The following is a 20,557-nucleotide window of genomic DNA, read 5'->3' as shown; positions in this document are numbered from 1 at the left end:
TACTAAACATCTACTATGTGTTAGGTGTTGTTCTGGATACTGGGGATATGGCAGTGAAAAGCCCCATTGTTGTGATGGGATAGTTTGTTGAAAGAGACAGACGACGCATTCATAAGCAGGATAATTTCTGCTGGTGACAGGTGCTGGAAAGCAAACAGAAAGTAACTTGGAACAAGAACAGAGGCCTAGTGGCCAGGGTCGGTCTCAGCAGAGGCTGCATCGAGCAAAGGCCAGACTTGTAAGGAGTCAGTCATTCCAGGGCCAGACAGTAGTGGGGACAAAGATCTGGAAGAAAGTGGGCCTTCTAATTTGAGATACTGAAAAAAGACCTATCAAATCAGGGAGAAAGAGAAGGAGGTGAGGTCAAAGAAAAATCCTGATTGACATGTACATATGTAAGAAGAAATTAATTTTCTGGAAATTTCAGGTATCCTAGAAAGGGGACTGGTCTTTTTGAAGAACTACAGGAGGGTTCCTGGTATTTGGACATCAGATCCCTGGTTATTTTACAATGAAGACATTCGGCCCTCTAGTGGATGAGGCCACCAAATGCCTGACAAGGTGCTGTATCTGTAATTACAAAGTTAAATTAAGAAATGAGTACACAGAGGGCCACCGAAACACAGGTGGCCCTCTGTGTTACGCAGCTGAAATTTTAATACTGGGTTTGTCCCATTTTTTTTGGTAGAAAGTAAAGGGACTAGAAGAAACTTTGAGGGGTTATTTTATCCATTTCTATAACCTCAGTCATTAAGCTGCCCAAGATATGAGAATGTAACTGGTTTAGAATTTACCAGGACTGTCTAGTCACCTGCAGCTACTGACCGGGGCCAAAGTTATTCATTGTCATGAAATTACTGTGTCTCACCTTAAACTCTCACACTATTGATAGGAAAACATTTGCAGAGTGATTTGAGTTATTTTTCTTGTTTTAACAAGTTAAAAATAAGTTATTGAAATAAGTTGAACAATTATTTACGTAAATAGCAAGTAATTGTCATATTTCTCTTTTAACTACAGGAAATACTGCTCTCGGTTTACAAAAATCATTTTTTAAGCTTAAAATATTTCCACGCTCATGGAATATTGTACATTTTGTTTATGTCTTGAGAGATTATCTAAAATAAAATATCTAGAGAGCACAATAACATGGAAATAAGTTACTCATAAGAACCACATTTAACATATTTACAAAACAGTATTGTGAAGCTTTTAACTCCACCAAGCTTCAAGTTAATTAAAAGTATAACAGTTTGCTTAATAACAGTGTCTTAAACTGAATGGCAAAACAAACCAATTCAAAATGACTTGAAAAGAGAGGGAAGAAAAATCAAGATTTTTGTGGGGGTTCTGGATGATCAGTGATCAGCTTGTTTTGAAGGTCAAGGCAAATCTAAGAGTAACTCCCTCCTACCTTCAGGATGTAGGGCAGGAGGAATAATTCAAGTCCAGATGGAGGGTCACGAGGAAAACCCCGTGGAGGACTGATCCTCCTTATTGTTGGAGGTTGAGCTGTGCCAGGAAGACTAGGTGGGAAGTTACGTTGGCAGTGCCCAAGAAGAGAGGGATGAAGAGGAGGTCTTAGGAAGAGCTCCACCCACCGGCAATGAGTCCTCAGACTGGGAGAAAGGAGGGTGCACACAGCATTGCAGAGAGTCTGTGTGAACATGGGGGGAAGCTCTCCTTTCCAACCCAAACAAACCGACGAGGGAGTGGATGGGAATGTTCGCCGTCCCTTGCATTCTGCGTGGAAAAGGCACGTGTGGTTTGATGGACTTTGATTCCATCTCAATGATGGTGTCCTTCTTACAATGCCTTTAATCAGTTCATATCATTTTGAGCATCTGATTTTCACTTTTTTCAGTTCCTTTTTTAGAATGCCTACAGTTTTGCTTCGGAGCATCAAGTTGGGCGCACTCAGCTTTTCATATAGTGACTTGGCATTTCAGATGACTTGACTCTAGTCTGGCAGTCTTGACACATGAGTCTTCATACTCTTTATAAGAATGCCAAGTTTGTGGATCCGTTTGTACTTATTCTCAGTTCGTTCAGTAAGTGCCTAGCAAGCTCTTTCCCCCTACGTAAGCCTGGCTTTCATCTGACTGGAAACTTCTGAACAAAATCAAAAGGTCTGTAAAAAATTCAGCTACTGCTGCATAGTACTACCAACCCTGGAAGACAGCTCAGAGGAAGGGTCTGGTCTTGTCTTCAGGCAACGCTGCCACAGCCTGGCAAAGCCCCTCCATGTCTTGTCCAGCAGGCTGGGGACGTGCTCCTTACAGCCCTCTGTTGTCAGCGCCGCATCCCTCACGGAGCATTCCAGCAGGGGGCCACGCAGCACCGAGCACAGGGAGGAATCTCACCGGAGGGCTGTCAAGGGAGGTAGGGTTGGTACGGGAACCAGCTCACCTGCTCACGCACCTGCCCAGTACTCCTTTATCTCTGGCTCCTATGTTCTACTCATTTCTTAATTTAACTTTGTAATTACAGATACAGCACCTTGTCAGGCATTTGGTTCTATGTCAGTCTGTTAGATCACTTGGTATGATTTTATCTCATTTATCGTAAAATGTACTGCACAGATCATAAAAGTAATGGAACAGCTAATTATAAAGCATGCACTCAAGTAACCCAAGTCAAAAAAATCAAATACTCTCCCCTCCACGTGACCCCTCCAGATCACAGCCCCCACATCCCCCAACGGGTAACAACTCTTCTGACTTTTGCAATCATTTCTTTGCTTTTCTCTAAAGCAGTATAGTTTGCTTTAGCTTGATTTTGAGATCTGTATAAATGAAATAAAGTTGAAATGTAGTTGTTGGAATGTGGCTTCTTTTGCTCAAATTATGTTTTGGAATTTCATCCATGTTGTGAACGCAGCAATAATTTGTGTCTTTTCATTGCTACCTAGTATTCCACTGAATGGATATATCACAGTTCATGTATCCATTCTTCTACTATTGATCTTTGCAGTTCACCAATAAAGCTACCTTGAACATTCTTGTACATGTCTTTTTTTTAAAGATTTTATTTATGCCAGAGAGAGAGAGAGAGAGTGAGAGCTCACCAGCGGGGGAAGAGGGAGAAGCAGGCTCCCCACTGAGCTGGGAACCCAATGCGGGGCTCAATCCCAGGATCTCAAGATCATGACCTGAGCCACCCAGGCGCCCCTCTTGTACGTGTCTTTGATGTAAATGTGAACATATTTCTCTAGGAGAAGGAAGAATTGCTGGGCAACATTCTTAAATAACACTGAACTATTTTCCAAAGTGGTTTTACCAGTTCATAATCCTCCCAAGGAGTGAGAGAATGCCAGCGGCTCTGCATCTTTGTCCACACTTGGAATTGCCAGAATTTTAAGTTTTTGCCAGTGTGAGTATAAGGTATCTCATTAAAATTTGTACTTAACACCTTTTCATACATTATAAGCCATTTGGATTTTCTCTTTTGAAGTGTTTATTCAAATTGTTTGCCCTTTTTTTTAGTTTTTAATGTGATGTGTATAAGTTATATGCATGCACGTACACGTGATAACAGTCTTTGTCCATCATATGCCATTCAATTCTCATCTAACTGTGTGACTCATGTTTTTAACTCTTAATGGTGTCTTTGTAATAAACAGAAATTCTTATTTTTAAAGTAGTCAGATTTATTAATTGCTTCCTTTATACCAATGCTTTCTTTGTCTTCTTTGAAAACTCATGGAAATATCTCCTACATTTTCTTCTAAAAGTTTATTTAGCTTTATTTTTCACATTGCTTTTCATAGATCTTAAATATCCATGGAATTGATATTTTAGTATAATGTAAGGTAAGGATTTTTTCGTCTTTCTCTCTCTCTCTTTTAAGATTTTTATTTTTAAGTAATCTCGATACCCAACATGGGGCTTGAATTCACAACCCCAAGATCAAGAGTTTCATGTTCTACTGACTGAGCCAGCCAGGCACCCTGCCCCCCCACCTCTCTCGTTACTCTTTGCATATAGATATTCAATTGTCTCTACCACTTATTAAGTATTCTATCCTCTCTCCGTTGGCATCTTGCCACTTTTGTCATATATCAAGGGTCAGTATATGCAAAGGTCTGTTCCTGGACCCTCCATTCTATTTCATTGACTTGTCGTCTCTCCCTGCACCAACACCATGCTATTTTAATTACTACAGCTTTATAAGTTTTGATAGATAGCAGAGCATGTCCTTTTGCTTTGTTCTCCTTCAAGAGTGTTTTGATCAATAATAAATAACAATAATAAAAAAGAGTGTTTTGATCATTTTCAACACCGTGCAAATTCTATAATCAGCTTGCCTAGTTTCATGTGCGTGCGCGCGTGCACACACACACATCCTTTGGAATACTGATTGGGATTGGGATTGATTTAAAAAATCAATTAGAGGTAAACAGCCATCTTTACAATAGTGACTTCCACTCAATGAACATGATATATTCCTTCATTTAGTTAGATTTCTAAAAAATTCTCTTAATGATGTTTAAGAGCTTGCTGTAGAGAGGTTTTTTTATATATCTTGCTGGATATATTTCCACTTGCTTGATTTTTTTGATGCTACTTTAAGTGGCATCTTTCTTTTCATTTTCCATCTGTTGCTAGTCAATGGAAATACTGATGTTTAGTTATTGTCTTGCTACATATGCTTGGTAGATCTAAGCAGAGAGCTGAATAAAATCATTAATTGCCCTTATCCGAATGGCCACATATATAGAACACTGCCCCTAATGGATTTCGGATATATCTTTTCTTCTGATACACAGGAGTATTTACAAAAATTGACCATAAGGTGGACCTTATGCAAAGTCTGAAAACACTTCTAAAGATGACAGCAATATAGAGTTCACGTTCTCTAACCACAGTACAGTTAACCCAGAAATCAATAACAAACGCAATTAGTTCTCAAACACCTACTGGTGCTGCTTTGAGATTTTTCTCCTGGGTTTTATAAATCTGGCTGTGGGTCTTTGAAAAAATTATACTGCATCTCCTTTATTGTGCCCCTTGAGCCAGCGGTTGGTGTGTGCTCACATGCGGGGACAGAAGGGCAGGGCTTCTCAGCTGGATTCGGAGTTGTGCGTTGCTGGGTGTGGGGGAGCAGGAAGGGCATGGGGCTCACCAGCTCATCTGGGTCCCTTGGGCACAAGCTGCTGACACAGTGAGGGGGTGGACATGCTGGATGACATGCCAGCCGGCTTCAAGCCGATTGATCCTGTGGCAGGAGAGAAAGGGGAGACAGGAGAAAAGATAATCACTAGCATTCAACATTTTTTTTGCTACTTTTTAATAACTTTTATTAATTTTTTTCAAAGACCCACAGCCAGATTTATAAAACCCAGGAGAAAAATCTCAAAGCAGCACCAGTAGGTGTTTGAGAACTAATTGTGTTTGTTAACATAATATAACATACACACAGAAAAGTACAAAAGTTATGTGTACAACTCAGTGCATTATCACAAAATGAATACATCTGTGTAACCACTACCCATGTCAAGAAATGCCACATTATCAGTACCCCAGAGCCCTCCCCACCCCATGCTGCTCCCACTCACGCCCCCTGTGTTAAAAATGAAACAGGGATGTGTTTTTGTCAGTTATGGTAGGACTGCTGACATGGACATGATAGTCATGAAGGAGGTTTATACTCACAGATCCCTAGAAGTAAAAGGCAAACCACGCCACACCATGCCAGACCATGCAGGACCTGGGGAGCACCCCAGGCAGAAGGCAAGAGGCCGGAGCATGGCCCAGAGCCTTTACTGGGGTTCTTGCAGGAAGAAATGGGCAAGGCAAGGTAGGCACACTAAGAAAACTTACGATTGGGTAGTTGAAATAATTTTGCTGGGCTCTTCAGGTGGTCTCTAGCTGTTTGGTACCTGGCCCTGGGGTGATTGAGGGCAGGGGGAGTACTGGCTTGAGGTGTGAGAGTTTGATAAAAAAGATAGTCGAGAGTACAGTCACCGAGCTGGTTGGTTTGTATGCCACAGTTTCGTTATCAGGGGAATCACTATCTCTAGGAATTAGCTAGCCCTGGTAGGGGCAGTCTCTCCAGGATCAGGGCCCCAAATGCCAGAGCACCAAGAATACAGAAAACAGGGGCACCTGGGTGGCTCAGTTGTTAAGCGTCTGCCTTCGGCTCAGGTCATGATCCCAGGGTCCCGGGATCGAGTCCCACATCGGGCTCCTTGCTCAGCGGGGAGCCTGCTTCTCCCTCTGCCGTTCCCTGCCACTCTGCCTACTTGTGATTCCTCTCTCTCTCTCTCTCTCTGTATCAAATAAATAAATTAAATCTTAAAAAAAAAAAAAAAAGAATACAGAAAACAAGACAATCGAGTCAGTACAGTAACAAGAAAATCGAGTCAGCACAGTACTCCTTCCTCCCCAGAGAGAATGTCTTTCCTGACTTCAAACACCATGAATTAGTTTTGTTTTTGAACTTTCCATAACTAGAACACTCTTTTGTGTCTGCATTCTTTTGTTCAGCAGTGTGTTGGTGAGATTCAGCCATGTTGTTGCGTGTTGCCGTAGTGAGTTCATCTCCATTGTTGTATATTATTCTGTTGTATTAATTTATCTGTTCTTCTGTTGATGGGCATTTAGGTGGTTTCCAGTTTGGGTCTCATATAAATAACGTTGTTGGAAACATTCTTGTACATATTTCCAGGTGCACAATTCCTTGGGTGAAATTGCTGGATCACAGTGAGGGTAAGCATGCGTTTGAGTTCAGTAGATAGGCCAAACATTGTCCAAGCTGGCCGTGCCGTCACCAGTGTACGAGGGTATCTCTGTATGACCTCTGATGTGGCCATGCACAGTTTAAAGCCACAAGTAGGACACTCCAGTGTCATTCAGCAGAACAGTTACTTTGTCTTGACCTTCGACAGTAAATGTATTGATTTAAGAAATGGTTTCATTTTATATTCGACCCAGATTACTAACTCCAGGTAAGCACAAATGCAAAATGTCAGGAGAAAAAAAGAAAAAGAACACTTTTCTTTTTTTGGTTTATGTGTCTCAGATTTTAATTTAACACATTTTCAGCGCAGCTTTGTACTCTTGACTTTCTCACGTTGACCTCTTAGCAGAAGCTACCAAATAGTTCTCTAGCTCTATGAGAAGTGGTGGAGAGTTTACCAGATTTGATCAAACCGCTTCAAGTTAATTGTGATTGGCTTTCCGTAAGTGTTGATTTCTTTATTTTAATAAACTGTAAAGCACTCTACAATCCTAGTTATTAAAACCTTGCTGCCTTTTTTTATAACTATGGAGAGTATTTTTATTACTCATTACTGTGATCTTTTTTGCTCCTTTTCATTATAAATAAGTAATCACAGTTGAAAGAAATCTACTAATCTATTCACACTATATTATCCATACTAATAAAACAATAGGATTTTTTCCTTTGTCCCCCTTACATGTTGAGATTTTTTAAAAAAAAAAAAACAGGGGAGAAGTTTCATGGACTAAGAATTATTTCATACCCTCGAACACCATAAATTTTGGTGAAATTACATACCTGGACCTTTAAAGGGAGAAACAGACAAAAAACCCACAGAAATAGTTATTGCCTTTACTATTCAACCACAGTCATTCTATTTCAAGAGTACAGGAAGAAAAACTGGTGAGTCTACATTTTTGTCTAGTGGGTAAGCAATCCTTCCTGGCTCACAGATGTGAGTTATCATGGTGTGTGGTGCGTGATTCGACTCAGCTGGTGTGGTCATCACCTGTGAGGGAGGTACTGGAACGGAGTCCACTTTGGTACCTGAAAGACAATGACGGCAAGGATGTGGTTTGGGACGGACTTTGTTTTCTCTTATTCTGGAGGCCCCTTTTGTGCCCTATGCAAGAGGTCCCAAATTAGTTTCCCCCACCAAAAGATAAATAAACAAATAACCTCCGAGTTTGGAGTATATCATACATAGATGGGATTCGAAGGGGCTAGTTTGCCCTGTAAGAGGTGACACTATAATCATCGCAGTCATTCACATCTTAGTAAGAAATATTCCATCAGATCCTTGCCAGGGATCTGACTTTGCCTAGAACTCAGAAAGGGGCTGAAAGGAGGACGCTGCGCGGAGCCCTCATCCATCTCGGCTTCTACGAGGCCAAGCCTCCAAGCCCAGACTCCCAGGAAGTCTTGGGGGGAAGGGCCAAGGCCCTGCCCGCCGCCCGCCCGAGGCCTGCCTGGGCGACACTCCCCTTCCGCAGCTATAAGGGCCTCGGGCCGCAGCGCTTCTTCCCACACTTCGCGCCGCCCGGAGCCCGTCCAAGCGCGGAGCCGGTAAGGCGGGGCCCGGGCGCCTTGGGGAGGTGGGCCGGGCGGGACAGGCCAGCCGGGGCTCCATCGGCAGCGCCGAGCCCCGGGTGCCGAGAGATCACCGCAGCCCCGGCCGGTGCGCGCGGACTGCTGCCTGCGCGGCCCCCTACCCTGCGCAGCGCCCCCGCCGCCCCGCCCCGCGCCCCGGACGCCGCCGCCCCCGCCGTGCGCCCCGCGCCCCTGGGAGCCCCGGATCCCCCGGCACCGCGTCCGGGGCGCTAGGCCGGGCGGGCCTGCGGGGGAGCTGGGTTCCTCGGGGCGTGGCGCCTGGAATCGGTATGGCCCGGGATCAGAATGTTTTTCTTCCTGTTCTCCCTTCTTGCCTGAGCTGTTCGTGGCAGTTTCCAGGCAGCCCAGGCCCGGACCGGAGGAGCCCGCTTCTCCTTTCTGCGATTGGAGGAAGGGAAAGGAGGCCAGATGAGAGAGAGGTTTATCAGCAACAATAATGTAGCTTATTCCTTACCCGCTAAGCAGCCAGCCCAGCTAGTCGTCTTCCTGGCCTCTCTGTGGGGACATTAATTAAGGCTCTGGGAGAAGTCATGAGGGGTAAGTGGGTGGCTAAGCTGAGATCGAAGGCCAGGTGCACCCAACTGTTGCAGGGGTGACCGAGAGGATGCTGTCACCTTCTCCCTGTCGGGCTGCCCGGGCCTAACCCTGGGACCTGCGGTGGGTTCTTAAGCTCTCACATCCAACACTAGCTAGAGAGACTTGGGACTCTCAACCTCGGGAAGCGTTAGACTGAATCTCAATAATGAGGACAACTGCATTTACTTAAATGGAATTTGCTTTAGTGCCTGGGTAGGTAGTTAGGATTTTCTAGTAGAAACATTCTTATTTCAGGTAAATATGGACAATGGATTCATTGCCCAGATGAATCAGAGACTTGAACCAAAGGTGCACAGAAAGTCGTGTGCCCCTAAATTTAGCAGGAGAGGCTCAGTGTGGACCCCTCCTCAGACTCACCTGTCTGCGAGGTCAGAGCCCTTTAGGATGCCCTAGGTCCTGTGTCCCTGCTAAACCCCTGGCCGGTCATTCCCAGTCCCACATTCGTGTGCATGGGAAGTGTCTTGTCCCCCTGAAAAGAGAGAGAGAGAGAGAGTACAAGTTCTAGGATGTTTCAGGGTGTTCCAGGGTGGCTGGCACCAGCTGAGGAAGAGATGGGGACATGCGGGTTGCCTCGTTTGCTGGTGTGGGCAGTGGGCAGCTCGGGGCCTCTGTTCTGTGTTGTAGCCTTCACCATGGAGCAGCTGAGCACAGCCAACACCCATTTCGCCGTGGACCTGTTCCGCGCTTTGAATAAGGACAATCCTACTGGGAACATCTTCATCTCTCCCTTCAGCATTTCATCAGCGCTGGCCATGATCTTTCTGGGGACTCGAGGCAATACTGCAGCGCAGGTGTCCAGGGTCAGTAGAAACGAACAAGAACAGCCTGCTTTCCCTTGCGTCTCCTTGCTAATGTCAAGTCTGTACTGAGAACTTGTGCGTTTGAGCTTACAGTGTGTGTATGTGTGTGTGTGTGTGTGTGTGTGTGTTTAAGATTTTATTTGAGAGAGAGTGAGTGAGGGTGGGGGGAGGGCAGAGGGAGAAGCAGGCTCCCCGCTGAGCAGGGAGCCCGATGCACAATCCATTCGTATGCAGGCTTTCCTTCATGATCAAGTCTTTACCGAGCACCTGCTATGTGCCAGGCAGTTTTTTGTGTGGCTGAGGGTAGGGCAGTGAGGAAAGCTGACGAAACCCCTGCGGTGTGCCTGTCGCTTGACAGCTTTCCTGTAAGCCATAGCATCTCTTCCTGGATGAGGATTTTCCAGTATCTGCTTTGCATGTGATGACCCGCCACTGGTAAATAAAGCCTGTCTATGGAATGCTACTTTTGAGCATAATGACACATAGGAAACGCACCACCGCGGAGAAGTTGGCGATGGCGCCCTTTGGAGGGGACAAAGCGGGTGTGTGATTGCGAATTGCCTCCGCCTAGCCCTGGGCCTGGCACTGAGTGTGGTTGTGAGGGCTGTGACACAGCGTGCCAGTGTGAGCGGGAAGGCCCCGCGGGGAGGGAGGGGTGAAGCCCGGCCGCTGCGGGGGCGGGGCCAGGCCCTTGTGGGTGTGGCGGCAGGAGGAGAAGCGCGATGCCCAGCCTTCCTCCTGTCCTTAGCGGGGGTGCAGGGCACTTCTGTGCTAGGTATTCTTTCCTTCTGAGAGGAGAACTCTGGCTTTCCTTGGAATCTAGGGAAAAGGAGTACCAAGAGTGAAGGGCTTCCTAAGGTACCAGTCATAAAGTACATGGCACCTGCCGCTAGGGAAGATCCAGCCCTGGATTCTAGTTTATGGACTGTTCCAGCTGCAAAGCTTCTATTACTGTACTTGGTGGAGAACAAGCCCTCTTCATCATTGCAGATATGAAAGCATTTTAAAATTTTCAAAAATCTACTTTTTTTTTTTTTACCCCCTGGTACTAATTGTTAGTTGCTCCTTGCAGGGTAATACCAGCTTTTATTTATTTATTTATTTATTTATTTGAGAGAGAGAGGACGTGCAGGAGCAGGGGGAGATGCAGAGGGAGAGGGAGAAGCAGACCCCCGCTGAACAGGGAGCCCTACTCAGGGCTCAATCCCGGGACTCCAGGATCAGGGCCCAAGCCGAAAGCAGACACTTAACTGACTGAGCCACTCAGGGACCCCCTATCAGCTCCTATCTTGAGGCTTTCTTTATGCCTTCAGCAAAGAATAGTTTTAAGGTCCTCCCCCACCCCTATTTCCATTGAAGCAGATCGATCATGGCAACTAGGCAAACATTCCATATCTTGGTGAGTAACTGAACTTTGTACACTGTATAGGTTTGTTTTTTGTGTCTTAAAAGCAAAGAACGAGCCCAGGCCTCATAAAACCATAAAGGGACTCTTGGTTTGTAACTGATACATGAGGAATTAAACTTTTGCCAAATGTTAACTTTAAAGAAGTTATTTTCAAATAAGTGAGTTACTGATGCTAATAGTATAATAAAAATTCCTCTACCTGTAATATCTTTGTGTTCCTGCATAGCTCATGATTCTTATTTTTACTGTTTATTTCTGAGAACTTTCAGTGAAATTATATTAGATGCAAGATAAGCCCACGAACATACCATTTATGATTTTCTGTGGGACAGAAGCAGACTTGTATAAACATTTAGTTTATTAACCACTCATACTGTAGAACTAGAATTATAACAAAAAGTGGTGTAAAAGTAGTTTCTAATGTTGTAATTATAGTGTCTCACAATGCTACACATTTTGGATTCTCTATTATTTGTTCACCTATGAGAAATTAATAAAATATTGGGCTACGGATCATGAATAATTGGTAAAAAAAAAAAAACACATTAGCTTAATTTGATGGAAGCAAATGCCAAGGAATCACCTTATAATTTCAAAATAAGTGGTTATAGAAAGAATGTTTTCTTTATTTTAGACTCTTCATTTTGATATGGTTGAGGAGATTCATTCAAGATTTCAGAGTCTGAATGCTGATATCAACAAACGTGGAGCTTCCTATATCCTGAAACTTGCTAATAGGTTATATGGAGAGAAGACGTATAATTTCCTCCCTGTAAGTACTTTGCACTTCCTGTTCAAAAACTCACTAGACAGAGCAGATTTTTTTTCTAGCATAACCAAGTCATAGAAATCAGTTTTAATTTTTATAGAAATTCAGAAAAATGTTACAGAATGAAAACATAAGACAGACAGGACTCCCATTAATTGACGTGGCTTCATTTTATAGTCTTCACAGTGAAAATATCGATCCTGGCTGTTTTACCAAAGCAAGACTGAATTCCATAGTTCATTTCCAAGTACAATCAGTATTTGCTTATTTATGAAAATGTTAGCCAAACGTTGGAAAAGAATTGGTAAATTTTACACAAACACCCAAACTACTGAACTATACATTAAAAAATGGTTAGGATGGTAAATTTAATGTTATGTGGCTTTTTTACCATAATAAAAAAGTATAAAGTTAGAATTTTTTTTGTTATAGTGCAATTTGTACCTTTTAGGACCATTTCTGCTTTAAAAAAACTATCTCTGTGTGTAATAGGAGTTATTCATGATATTCCCCCCCTTTTTTAAATTTTTTTATTGTTATGTTAATCACCATACATTACATCATTAGTTTTTGATGTAGTGTTCCATGATTCATTGTTTGTGTGTAACACCCAGTGCTCCATCCCTCCCCCCTTTTTTTTAAACAGGAGTTCCTAACTTCAACTCAGAAAATGTATGGTGCTGAACTGGCCAGTGTGGATTTTCAGCAAGCCTCTGAAGATGCGAGGAAGGTGATTAATGAGTGGGTCAAAGGGCAGACGGAAGGTAAGAGACCAGGCAGAAAGTAATTATTACACACTGATGTTCACCTGCCAGGTGCCCCACCTGCATCTGATTGCCTCTCCCTTTTTCCTGTTTCCTCATCCTGACCCTGGGAATCCTGGAGTTCACCCTGGGAATGAACTCTGCACCACCCAGTTGGACAGTGTTCACATGTAGAAATTCTTCACAGAGGAAACGTCAGCATGATTTAACTGAAGCAGCTAAATACGTTTCCCCCCATAAGTTCCCAAAACTACATTGTAAAATGAAAGCTCACCTTGAATGTAGAATAAAAGGGATAAAAAATTTGAGGGAAATCCAGCCTGGCCCCGATTATTTCACATGCTCATGGAAAGAAATACCCTAATACTTGCGAATGAATACTCATGAATCACTGTGGTCATAAATAATTTTTGTCCACTTCTCGTCTAAGAAATCAGGGATGGTAGCTGGGACTGTCGAGCACAACTGTCCCTAACCTGGTCGTGGGAGGAGTCAGGGCAGCTGCAGAACACCTGTCTTCCCCACAAAGAATTGTTCATGGCCATGCTCTGGTCAAGGGTGGATCCCGTGTTTCAGGGGAGTACTTGTCCTACCTTTTGCATATTTACTAAAATCTTTTTTGTGTGTGTGTGTGTGAGAGTAGGCTTCTACTTAGAGGATTTGAAAAAGTGATTTACTAGTGAGTAAAAATATTTTGTATTTTTACAGGATATTTTTTTTTCCTGAAAAAGAATGGTCATTCACAAAGTAAAGCTCATTGTTTACCATACACTCCAGAAAAGGAGAAATTTCCTGTTTTAGCCTGTTAGCCCTTTACTTGGATTATTTAAAGTAGGAACACGCTGATAGGGCTTTCCTAACTTAATACTATGTGAAAGGAAAATCAAGTACAGAATATGCTTTTGGATTGCATTTCATTGCTAATCAAATGTCCGTTCCAATTTGGAATTCTGATATGTGGATTTTTAAAGAAGCTAACTTTATCATTTTAGGGAAAATTCCAGAACTGTTGGCTGCAGGTACGGTTGACAGCATGACTAAACTCGTGCTGGTGAATGCCATCTATTTCAAAGGCAGCTGGGAGGATGAGTTCATAAAGGAAGCCACTGCCGATACACCATTCCGGTTGAATAAGGTAAGGTGAGGTAAATGCCTAAACTTGCTCTTCGCTCGAAGAGAACGCAGATAAAAACGTGAGTGATTTGTTTTTTGTTTTGTTTTTTTTTTTCAACTGTTCAGAAAAACAAAAAGACCGTGAAAATGATGTATCAGAAGAAGAAATTCCCATTTGGCTACATCCAGGACCTTAAGTGCCGGGTGCTGGAACTGCCTTACCGGGGCAAGGAGCTCAGCATGATCATCCTGCTGCCAGATGACATTGAGGATGAGTCCACAGGTCTCAAGAAGGTAACAGCTCCCAGCTTCACGCTTCATGTCTCCTCCCGCTGTACCCATTCTGCCTTGCGTGGTAGTGGTTGGTGGTGCTAGCGGTCGGTGCTTCGTATGTGTTTACGGATGTTACCTCCCTTTCCAGTGCTCTGTCATTCTTTCGTCAAGTAGCTCATGGACATTACTACTCCAAAGCCCTAAGTTTACATTTTCAGCTACTGTCGGGGAACAGTTGTGGTGGAGAACATCTAAAGATGTGTGCTCCATGTAACATGGGTCAGTGGCAGCTCATGGAAACTCTCTTAGAAGAACTTTAGGGGAAAGTGCAATAAAATGAAGCTGTTTTATTAAAACGAATTTTTTCAAAATTAAAAATCCCAAAACATTATAGTACCTAAGTTTCATTGTGTGCTATAAAACCCTATTACACTGCTCATCCTTGCTGCAATTCATGTAGGTTGTGAATTAAATTTCCAATAGCTGCAAAATAGAAAAAGACTCATGTGACATGTTGGCTTGAGCGCTCAGGCTGTCTCTGAACAGGAGCCTCGTATGAGGTTCCTATTCTGTGTCATTTAAGGGCTATGTCATGTCTTGCCAGGGCTCAGACTAGGCAAAACCGTGAAGATTACGGTTTGTCAGGGTGCCCGAGTGGCTCAGTCGGTGAAGCGTCCGACTCTTGATTTCAGCTCAGGTCACGATCTCAGGGTTGTGAGATCGAGCCCTGCATCAGGCTCTCCGCTCAGTATGGAGTCTGCTAGAGATTCTCTCTCTCCCCCTCCACCCCAACCCTCTAAATAAATAAATAAAATCTTAAAAAAAAAAAAAAAGATTATGGTTTTTCTTCAGTGTCTCTAGGCTGCTGAGTGGTTTTTCGCTACCCTCTCCCTGATCAAACTTGCTTTTAGGAAGGGGTCTAATGTTAGCCATTTCCACGTATAGGGTATGTATTAGAATCGACGTGTTCCTTCTCTTTGTCTCTTTCTCTGATTATAAAAAGAAAGTCTGTAGCCTCCTGAAAAGAACACTCAGCATCAGTAGAGCAAGTGGGTAATGGTTCTGCTGTAGTCCAACAGCAGTAGTGGTAAGAGTATGAGAACAGCTTCTATTTATGTAGCACCCACTGGTGCCCAGCACTTTATGTATGTCGACTAAGTTAATACTCATACAGTGCGATAAGGTGGGCGCTCATATTACTCCCTTTTTAATGAGGAACGAGGTCTTTTTCTATTTTTACCTAGAAGCTAAGTCTACTAGAGATTTCTTCTGCTCTGTGAGGTTCACAGATAACCACTGTGATCAGTGGGGTTCAGAATAAATAGAAGAAAGCTTTTAAATTCTCCCTTGTACCCCTTGACTAATTAGGTAATACAGTCATCATGGCCTATCACAGTAAGCTGGTGTGGTAGGGGCTTAGTAAGTCCTGGGAGGATGGATCGGTGGGGTGGATGAGTGTATGGTAGGGAGGAGAATGGATACTTGATGGACCCAATGTCCAGAGTCCCTGCACTTGGGCCCTTGATGGCCTGGAACACAGATCTGTTCTATTATCACCAATCCCTGGAAAGAAATGACATCTTCCAAATGGAATCTGTTTTGGCACAAGACACAGAGGAGACTAATTAGCAACTGATATAATGGGTCCATTCATTTCAATAATCCTTTTTAGTTTACTTACGTAAAATTGTTCTCACCTCTTCTTTTTGCCCATTGGCATTCCAGATTGAGGAAGAGTTGACTCTGGAAAAACTGCGTGAGTGGACCAAAGCTGAGAATCTGGACCACGTTGAAGTCAACGTCCACTTGCCCAAGTTCAAGCTGGAGGAGAGCTACGACCTCAACTCCCACCTGGCCCACCTGGGGGTACAGGATCTCTTTAGTCGCAAGGCTGATCTGTCTGGCATGTCAGGAGCCAGGGATCTTTTCATATCAAAAATTGTCCACAAGTCCTTTGTGGAAGTGAATGAAGAGGGCACAGAGGCGGCAGCGGCCACCGCGGGTATAGCCACCTTCGCCATGCTGGTGCACGAGGAGAACTTTGTTGCCGACCATCCGTTCATTTTCTTCATTCGGCACAATCCCTCATCTAACATCCTGTTCTTGGGCAGATTTTCTTCCCCTTAGAGACTGGAAATACAAGGTCAAGCTTAGAGCTTTATTACCTGCACTTTTAATGGTGGCGGTTTTCACACGTCTTTGCCAATACCACGACCATCCCTAAGCAGATCTTCAGTTTCCCTTGTCAGTTCAGCTCTTTACTGTTTACATACACCCATGAACTTTGGCACAGGTATCTATTTTCCTATTTTTTTTTTATATTGACTAAGTCCAGTGATTACTTTTGAATGCAAGTCCAAAAAAAAGCAAGAAATCAGATGTGTAGATTCTTGACAACATAGTAGTCTATGAAGTTGCTATGTTCTCCTGATAGCCAAAGGAAACATGATAATTCTGTAATTTATTTTACAGATAGAATTTTGGAAGCCCAAATAGACACTGATTGTAGAAGGGAGGCTTAAAAATGGTTATTCAATTGAAATATAGAGCCTCAATTAAGGGCCTGGGTTATGAAGACAAACTTGCCTTGGCCAATATTTCTCATCCTTTATTCTACAAGATTAGTATTTTTGGTTGTTGTTCTTATTCTTTCAAACTGTTGAAGAGCCATATGGTGATAGCCTGCCTTCCCCTTTTTGTTCTCCTTTATCCTACCTGATGTGGCGTTTGTGTGGGATCACATGGAGTCAAGAAGTAGGTGTCTTATAATAAAAGATGCCAAGAGATGACAGAAAGAATAATGTAGTGGGAGACACTGTTAAGCAAAGAGGGGGGTGTTAACCGTCTTCTTGCATGTTTTCTGATGAAGGTTCTTGACTTTCATCATGTGATGCAGGTTTTTGTGGCAATGGGATGGCTTTATGCAGTGCTGTGGGGGGAGGTGGGGGGTGGACTCTGATTAATATATATGTACTCCTTGGAACGAGGCTTGAAATGCTGCATTTTCTTGTTCCCACAAAACTAGTGGGTTGGTTAATAAATTTTCCTAAGATTCTACAAGCCAGACTGATCTCAGTCCTCTTCTTGTTCTCTTGGATCTTAGACAAGCCAAGAATAAAACAGGTAGTTCTTGGCCTGAAAGTACTGATATCCGTGATGATAGTAAGATAGTCCTCAGAATAAAAACAACATTTTGGCAAATCTGTTGTGGGAAAGCTTTCCTTCCTTCTTTTCTTCTTCTGGAAGGAAATAGGGTAAAAACTCTAAAGTCCTTGCATTGTCTGGGAAGAGAATAAAAGTACAATTACAATTACATTCTATTTTGATAAGTCAAGGGTGCGTGTTGTATAGTGTAAGGTAACCACTAGAAGAAGAGTGAAAGGATTTATAACTTTGAAAATAAACCAAAGAGAAAAAGGGAATACCAAAAAATAAACCATCAATCCAAAAAGAGGAAAGAAGAAAGAGAGAAAGGTACACAAAGCAGGCATGACAAATACCAAGATGGTATATTAAACTCCAAATATCTAAGTAACTACCTAAAATGCAAATTGGCTAACAGTGCCAGTTAAAAGACAAAGATGGTTAGGCTAGATTGGCAAAATACTATCTGGTATTTACAGGAAATATGTCTATAACATAAAAATAGAGTTTGAAAGGAAAAGAATGGAAAAGATATATGGTACAAATACCATAGAAATAGATATAAGCTACAGATATTTTTGGTGGAACATGGTAAGTGGTTCTAGTATTTATACAACAAAGTAAATGACCAAGAATATCTGAGACAGTCTTGCAGAAGAACGAGGTGAGAAGACATACCTCATTGAATTGAGACTTATTCTAATTAATATCAATGCCCTCTTTTACTCTGAAAATTGAATCAATTTGGATAATAATGAACGTGACACTTCAAAGTTGAGAGTGAAGGGAGAAAATTTTCAATCAATCAGTTGTTCTGGGATATTTGGGAATGCACATGGAAAACAGTTCAAGTTGATTTCTGCCTTGAACTTAAATATTAATACCAGCTGGACTTAAACTGTGAGAGCAAAACAATAAAATTTTTAGAAGGTCATATACAAATATATGTTCGTGAACTTGTGATTTCCTAACAGGACACATAGACACACACAATATTTGGTTAAATTCATTTCTAGACACTTGGACATTTTTTATGACAAATTGGGCCAAGAGAAAATTAAGAACTTCAGTCCTGTATCACACCCCACTGAGGGTGAAGAGCCGAGCCTCAGGATAGTTGATATAGGTCAGTGCCCCCAGGAGAGAACATCTTAGTAGTGATTCTGAGAGAATGTCTCCAAAGGCAAGGTTCCAAGTCTGGAGCCTTTCCCTCTTTATCTCCCAGGCTAGAACTAAAAAAAATACTGTTAGGGCAGCCAGACCTTGTGAAGGTACCAGCTTCAGAGAACGGGCTTCCAAGTATCTTCAGAGTTTTTATATATCAGAAACGCTGTCTTAGATTACCCAAAGAAACTGGCAGCCCATCTGGAGGAAGTAAAGAAGGGGAATCTGGTTGGATATTACAGAATCAAGAGGGCTTTTAAGTTCATCAAAAGTCAAATCGGTCAGGCGATTTCTACACTGGTCTGTTTCTTTAAACAGATTACTGCCCTGTTCTTGCCCTCCTCAATTCTTCCTCACTCAGAAACAAATCATAAGATTGTAACCTAGAACTCTCACCTGCCCATAACTACTCTTCTAGTTTAGGTCAGGGAGAGACTCACTCAAACTTCATGAGGAATGACACCGGGCAGCCTCTGTGCTCCGTACATGACATTCGTATTAACACCAACCCCATGAGGTAGGTGTTACTGTCTTTGTTCTACAGACGAGAAGCAGAATGGGGATTGTGGCTCAAAGCTCCACGGTGCTGAGATCACCCTGATTTATCATTTATCAAAAGTCCCATTGCGTCTCACCCAGAGGGATGAGAAATGCATTCTAAGCGAGGCTTAGAGATTCTGCCTTTCAGTATTAATGTTACAATTCCACTCTCAGCTGCCAACTTCAGCCACTGAAAAGGAAATCTCCAATAAGTTTACAATCTCAAATAAACTCGTTCTTGAAAAGGCAGAATATAACCTGGAATTGCTTGGAAACTGGAGGTAAAGGGCATTTCAGTAGAACGTGCTGAGTTACCATTTTTCCATGGCAGGAATTCTGCACCCTGTTCACCTCCAATGTCACTGCCAAAAGCTGAGATCACTACAAAAAATGCTCTGGTTGGGGACAAGAAATATACTGGAGGAAGAATTTGTCATTTAAAAAAAACAATTAGGGACTGAAGAAGCATCTGTTACATTTCAACTTGGAGAGGTGGATGACTCATAAACATGTACAGCTATAAAGCATTTCTTCATCTAAACGCTCAGGTTCTAATTACATAGAACTTGACATCAGACACTTTCTGATCTGAAAAAGATAAAATGGTCAGCAGCTGCGGTGACAAGGGCCCAGTCTACAGGGTGTGAATGGAGAGATGTAGGGTGAATGAATCAGTTCAAAATTAGACTGCCAAAGAATAATTTGTAGTGTGAAACCGCATACATGTCATGGAACAAAGGTTATTTTGTAGTACACAGCAGGGACAATAAAAAAAAAAAAAAGCAATGCATAGCAAGAACAAGAGGACGTTACTGAAAGAGGTTTTCAAAGAGTTCTTGCACAAGAGCCCTTCCTTCATTTTGTAACTATGTTACAACAAATCCTGGCAATAAGATTTTTTCCTTCAGCAGATAAATGAGTTTCCCTGTTAAGTGAACAATTTAAATATTTTATCGCTGTACAATATTTTAAAAGGTCAGTTTTCAAAGACTGAATATGCACTGCAAATTTTAGTTTTCTATGCAAAATTTGATACATTAGCTGAAATGTTTAGGAAACTGGGTAAGATTTTCCCCCTCTATTGTCAGGTAAATCCAGGTGTTTTCTATCAAGGCAAAATAAGAGATATTTAAAATTTTCAATTACTTTCACATGACATAACTATATTACTGTAAGGACTTACATACTTTTATTTTATTATTATTATTATTATTATTTTTAGAGAGGGAGAGAGTGCAAGTGGAGGGTTTGGGGCGGAGGGACAGGGAGAGAGAGAATCCTAAGCAGGTTCCATGCTGAGCATGGACACGGGGCTCGATCTCATGACCCTGAGATCATGACCTGAGCCGAAATCAAGAGTTGGATGCTTAACCGACTGAGCCACCCAGGTGCCCCAGGACTTTTATGCTTTTAAAACTCATTAATTTGTTATTATCATTCATGTCCTACATTACTTGCTGACCTACTTTTAAAAAAGTAATGTTTTTTAATCATTGTGGGTTTTTGTAAGTAAAAATATATTAACTCCAGAAAAATTATTAGTCTAAAACAGGTAAAGTCCTTCATATTCAAGGTTCACCATCTTCTACTGAACCACAGTAGCATGACATATCTCTTAAGAGTGTTTGAATCAATTCTCTTTGCTCTAATT

At 42.4% G+C, this 20,557-nt stretch overlaps 1 protein-coding gene across 3 annotated transcripts; it reads left to right on the top strand.

Annotated features, from left to right (window-relative positions):
• Window positions 1-8,089: 8,089 nt before the first annotated feature.
• On the top strand, window positions 8,090-17,118 carry SERPINB1 (serpin family B member 1). Of its 3 annotated transcripts, none has more exons than XM_032424969.1 (7): window positions 8,090-8,289; window positions 9,556-9,731; window positions 11,774-11,911; window positions 12,555-12,672; window positions 13,665-13,807; window positions 13,912-14,079; window positions 15,784-17,118. In XM_032424969.1, exons 2-7 carry the CDS (start codon window positions 9,564-9,566, stop codon window positions 16,183-16,185), a joined length of 1,137 nt encoding a protein of 378 aa, XP_032280860.1. In that variant the 5' UTR covers window positions 8,090-8,289; window positions 9,556-9,563; the 3' UTR covers window positions 16,186-17,118. The 3 variants fall into 3 exon arrangements, with proteins under 3 accessions (XP_032280860.1, XP_032280861.1, XP_032280858.1); XM_032424970.1 differs by lacking the exon at window positions 8,090-8,289 and adding an exon at window positions 8,495-8,601; XM_032424967.1 differs by lacking the exon at window positions 8,090-8,289 and adding an exon at window positions 8,626-8,871.
• The last annotated feature ends 3,439 nt before the right edge of the window (window positions 17,119-20,557 follow it).

The sequence above is a fragment of the Phoca vitulina genome, unplaced genomic scaffold (assembly GCF_004348235.1).
Source record: "Phoca vitulina isolate PV1807 unplaced genomic scaffold, GSC_HSeal_1.0 scaffold31, whole genome shotgun sequence".
Lineage (NCBI taxonomy): Eukaryota > Metazoa > Chordata > Mammalia > Carnivora > Phocidae > Phoca > Phoca vitulina.
This window is presented reverse-complemented; position numbering and strand designations above follow the sequence as displayed.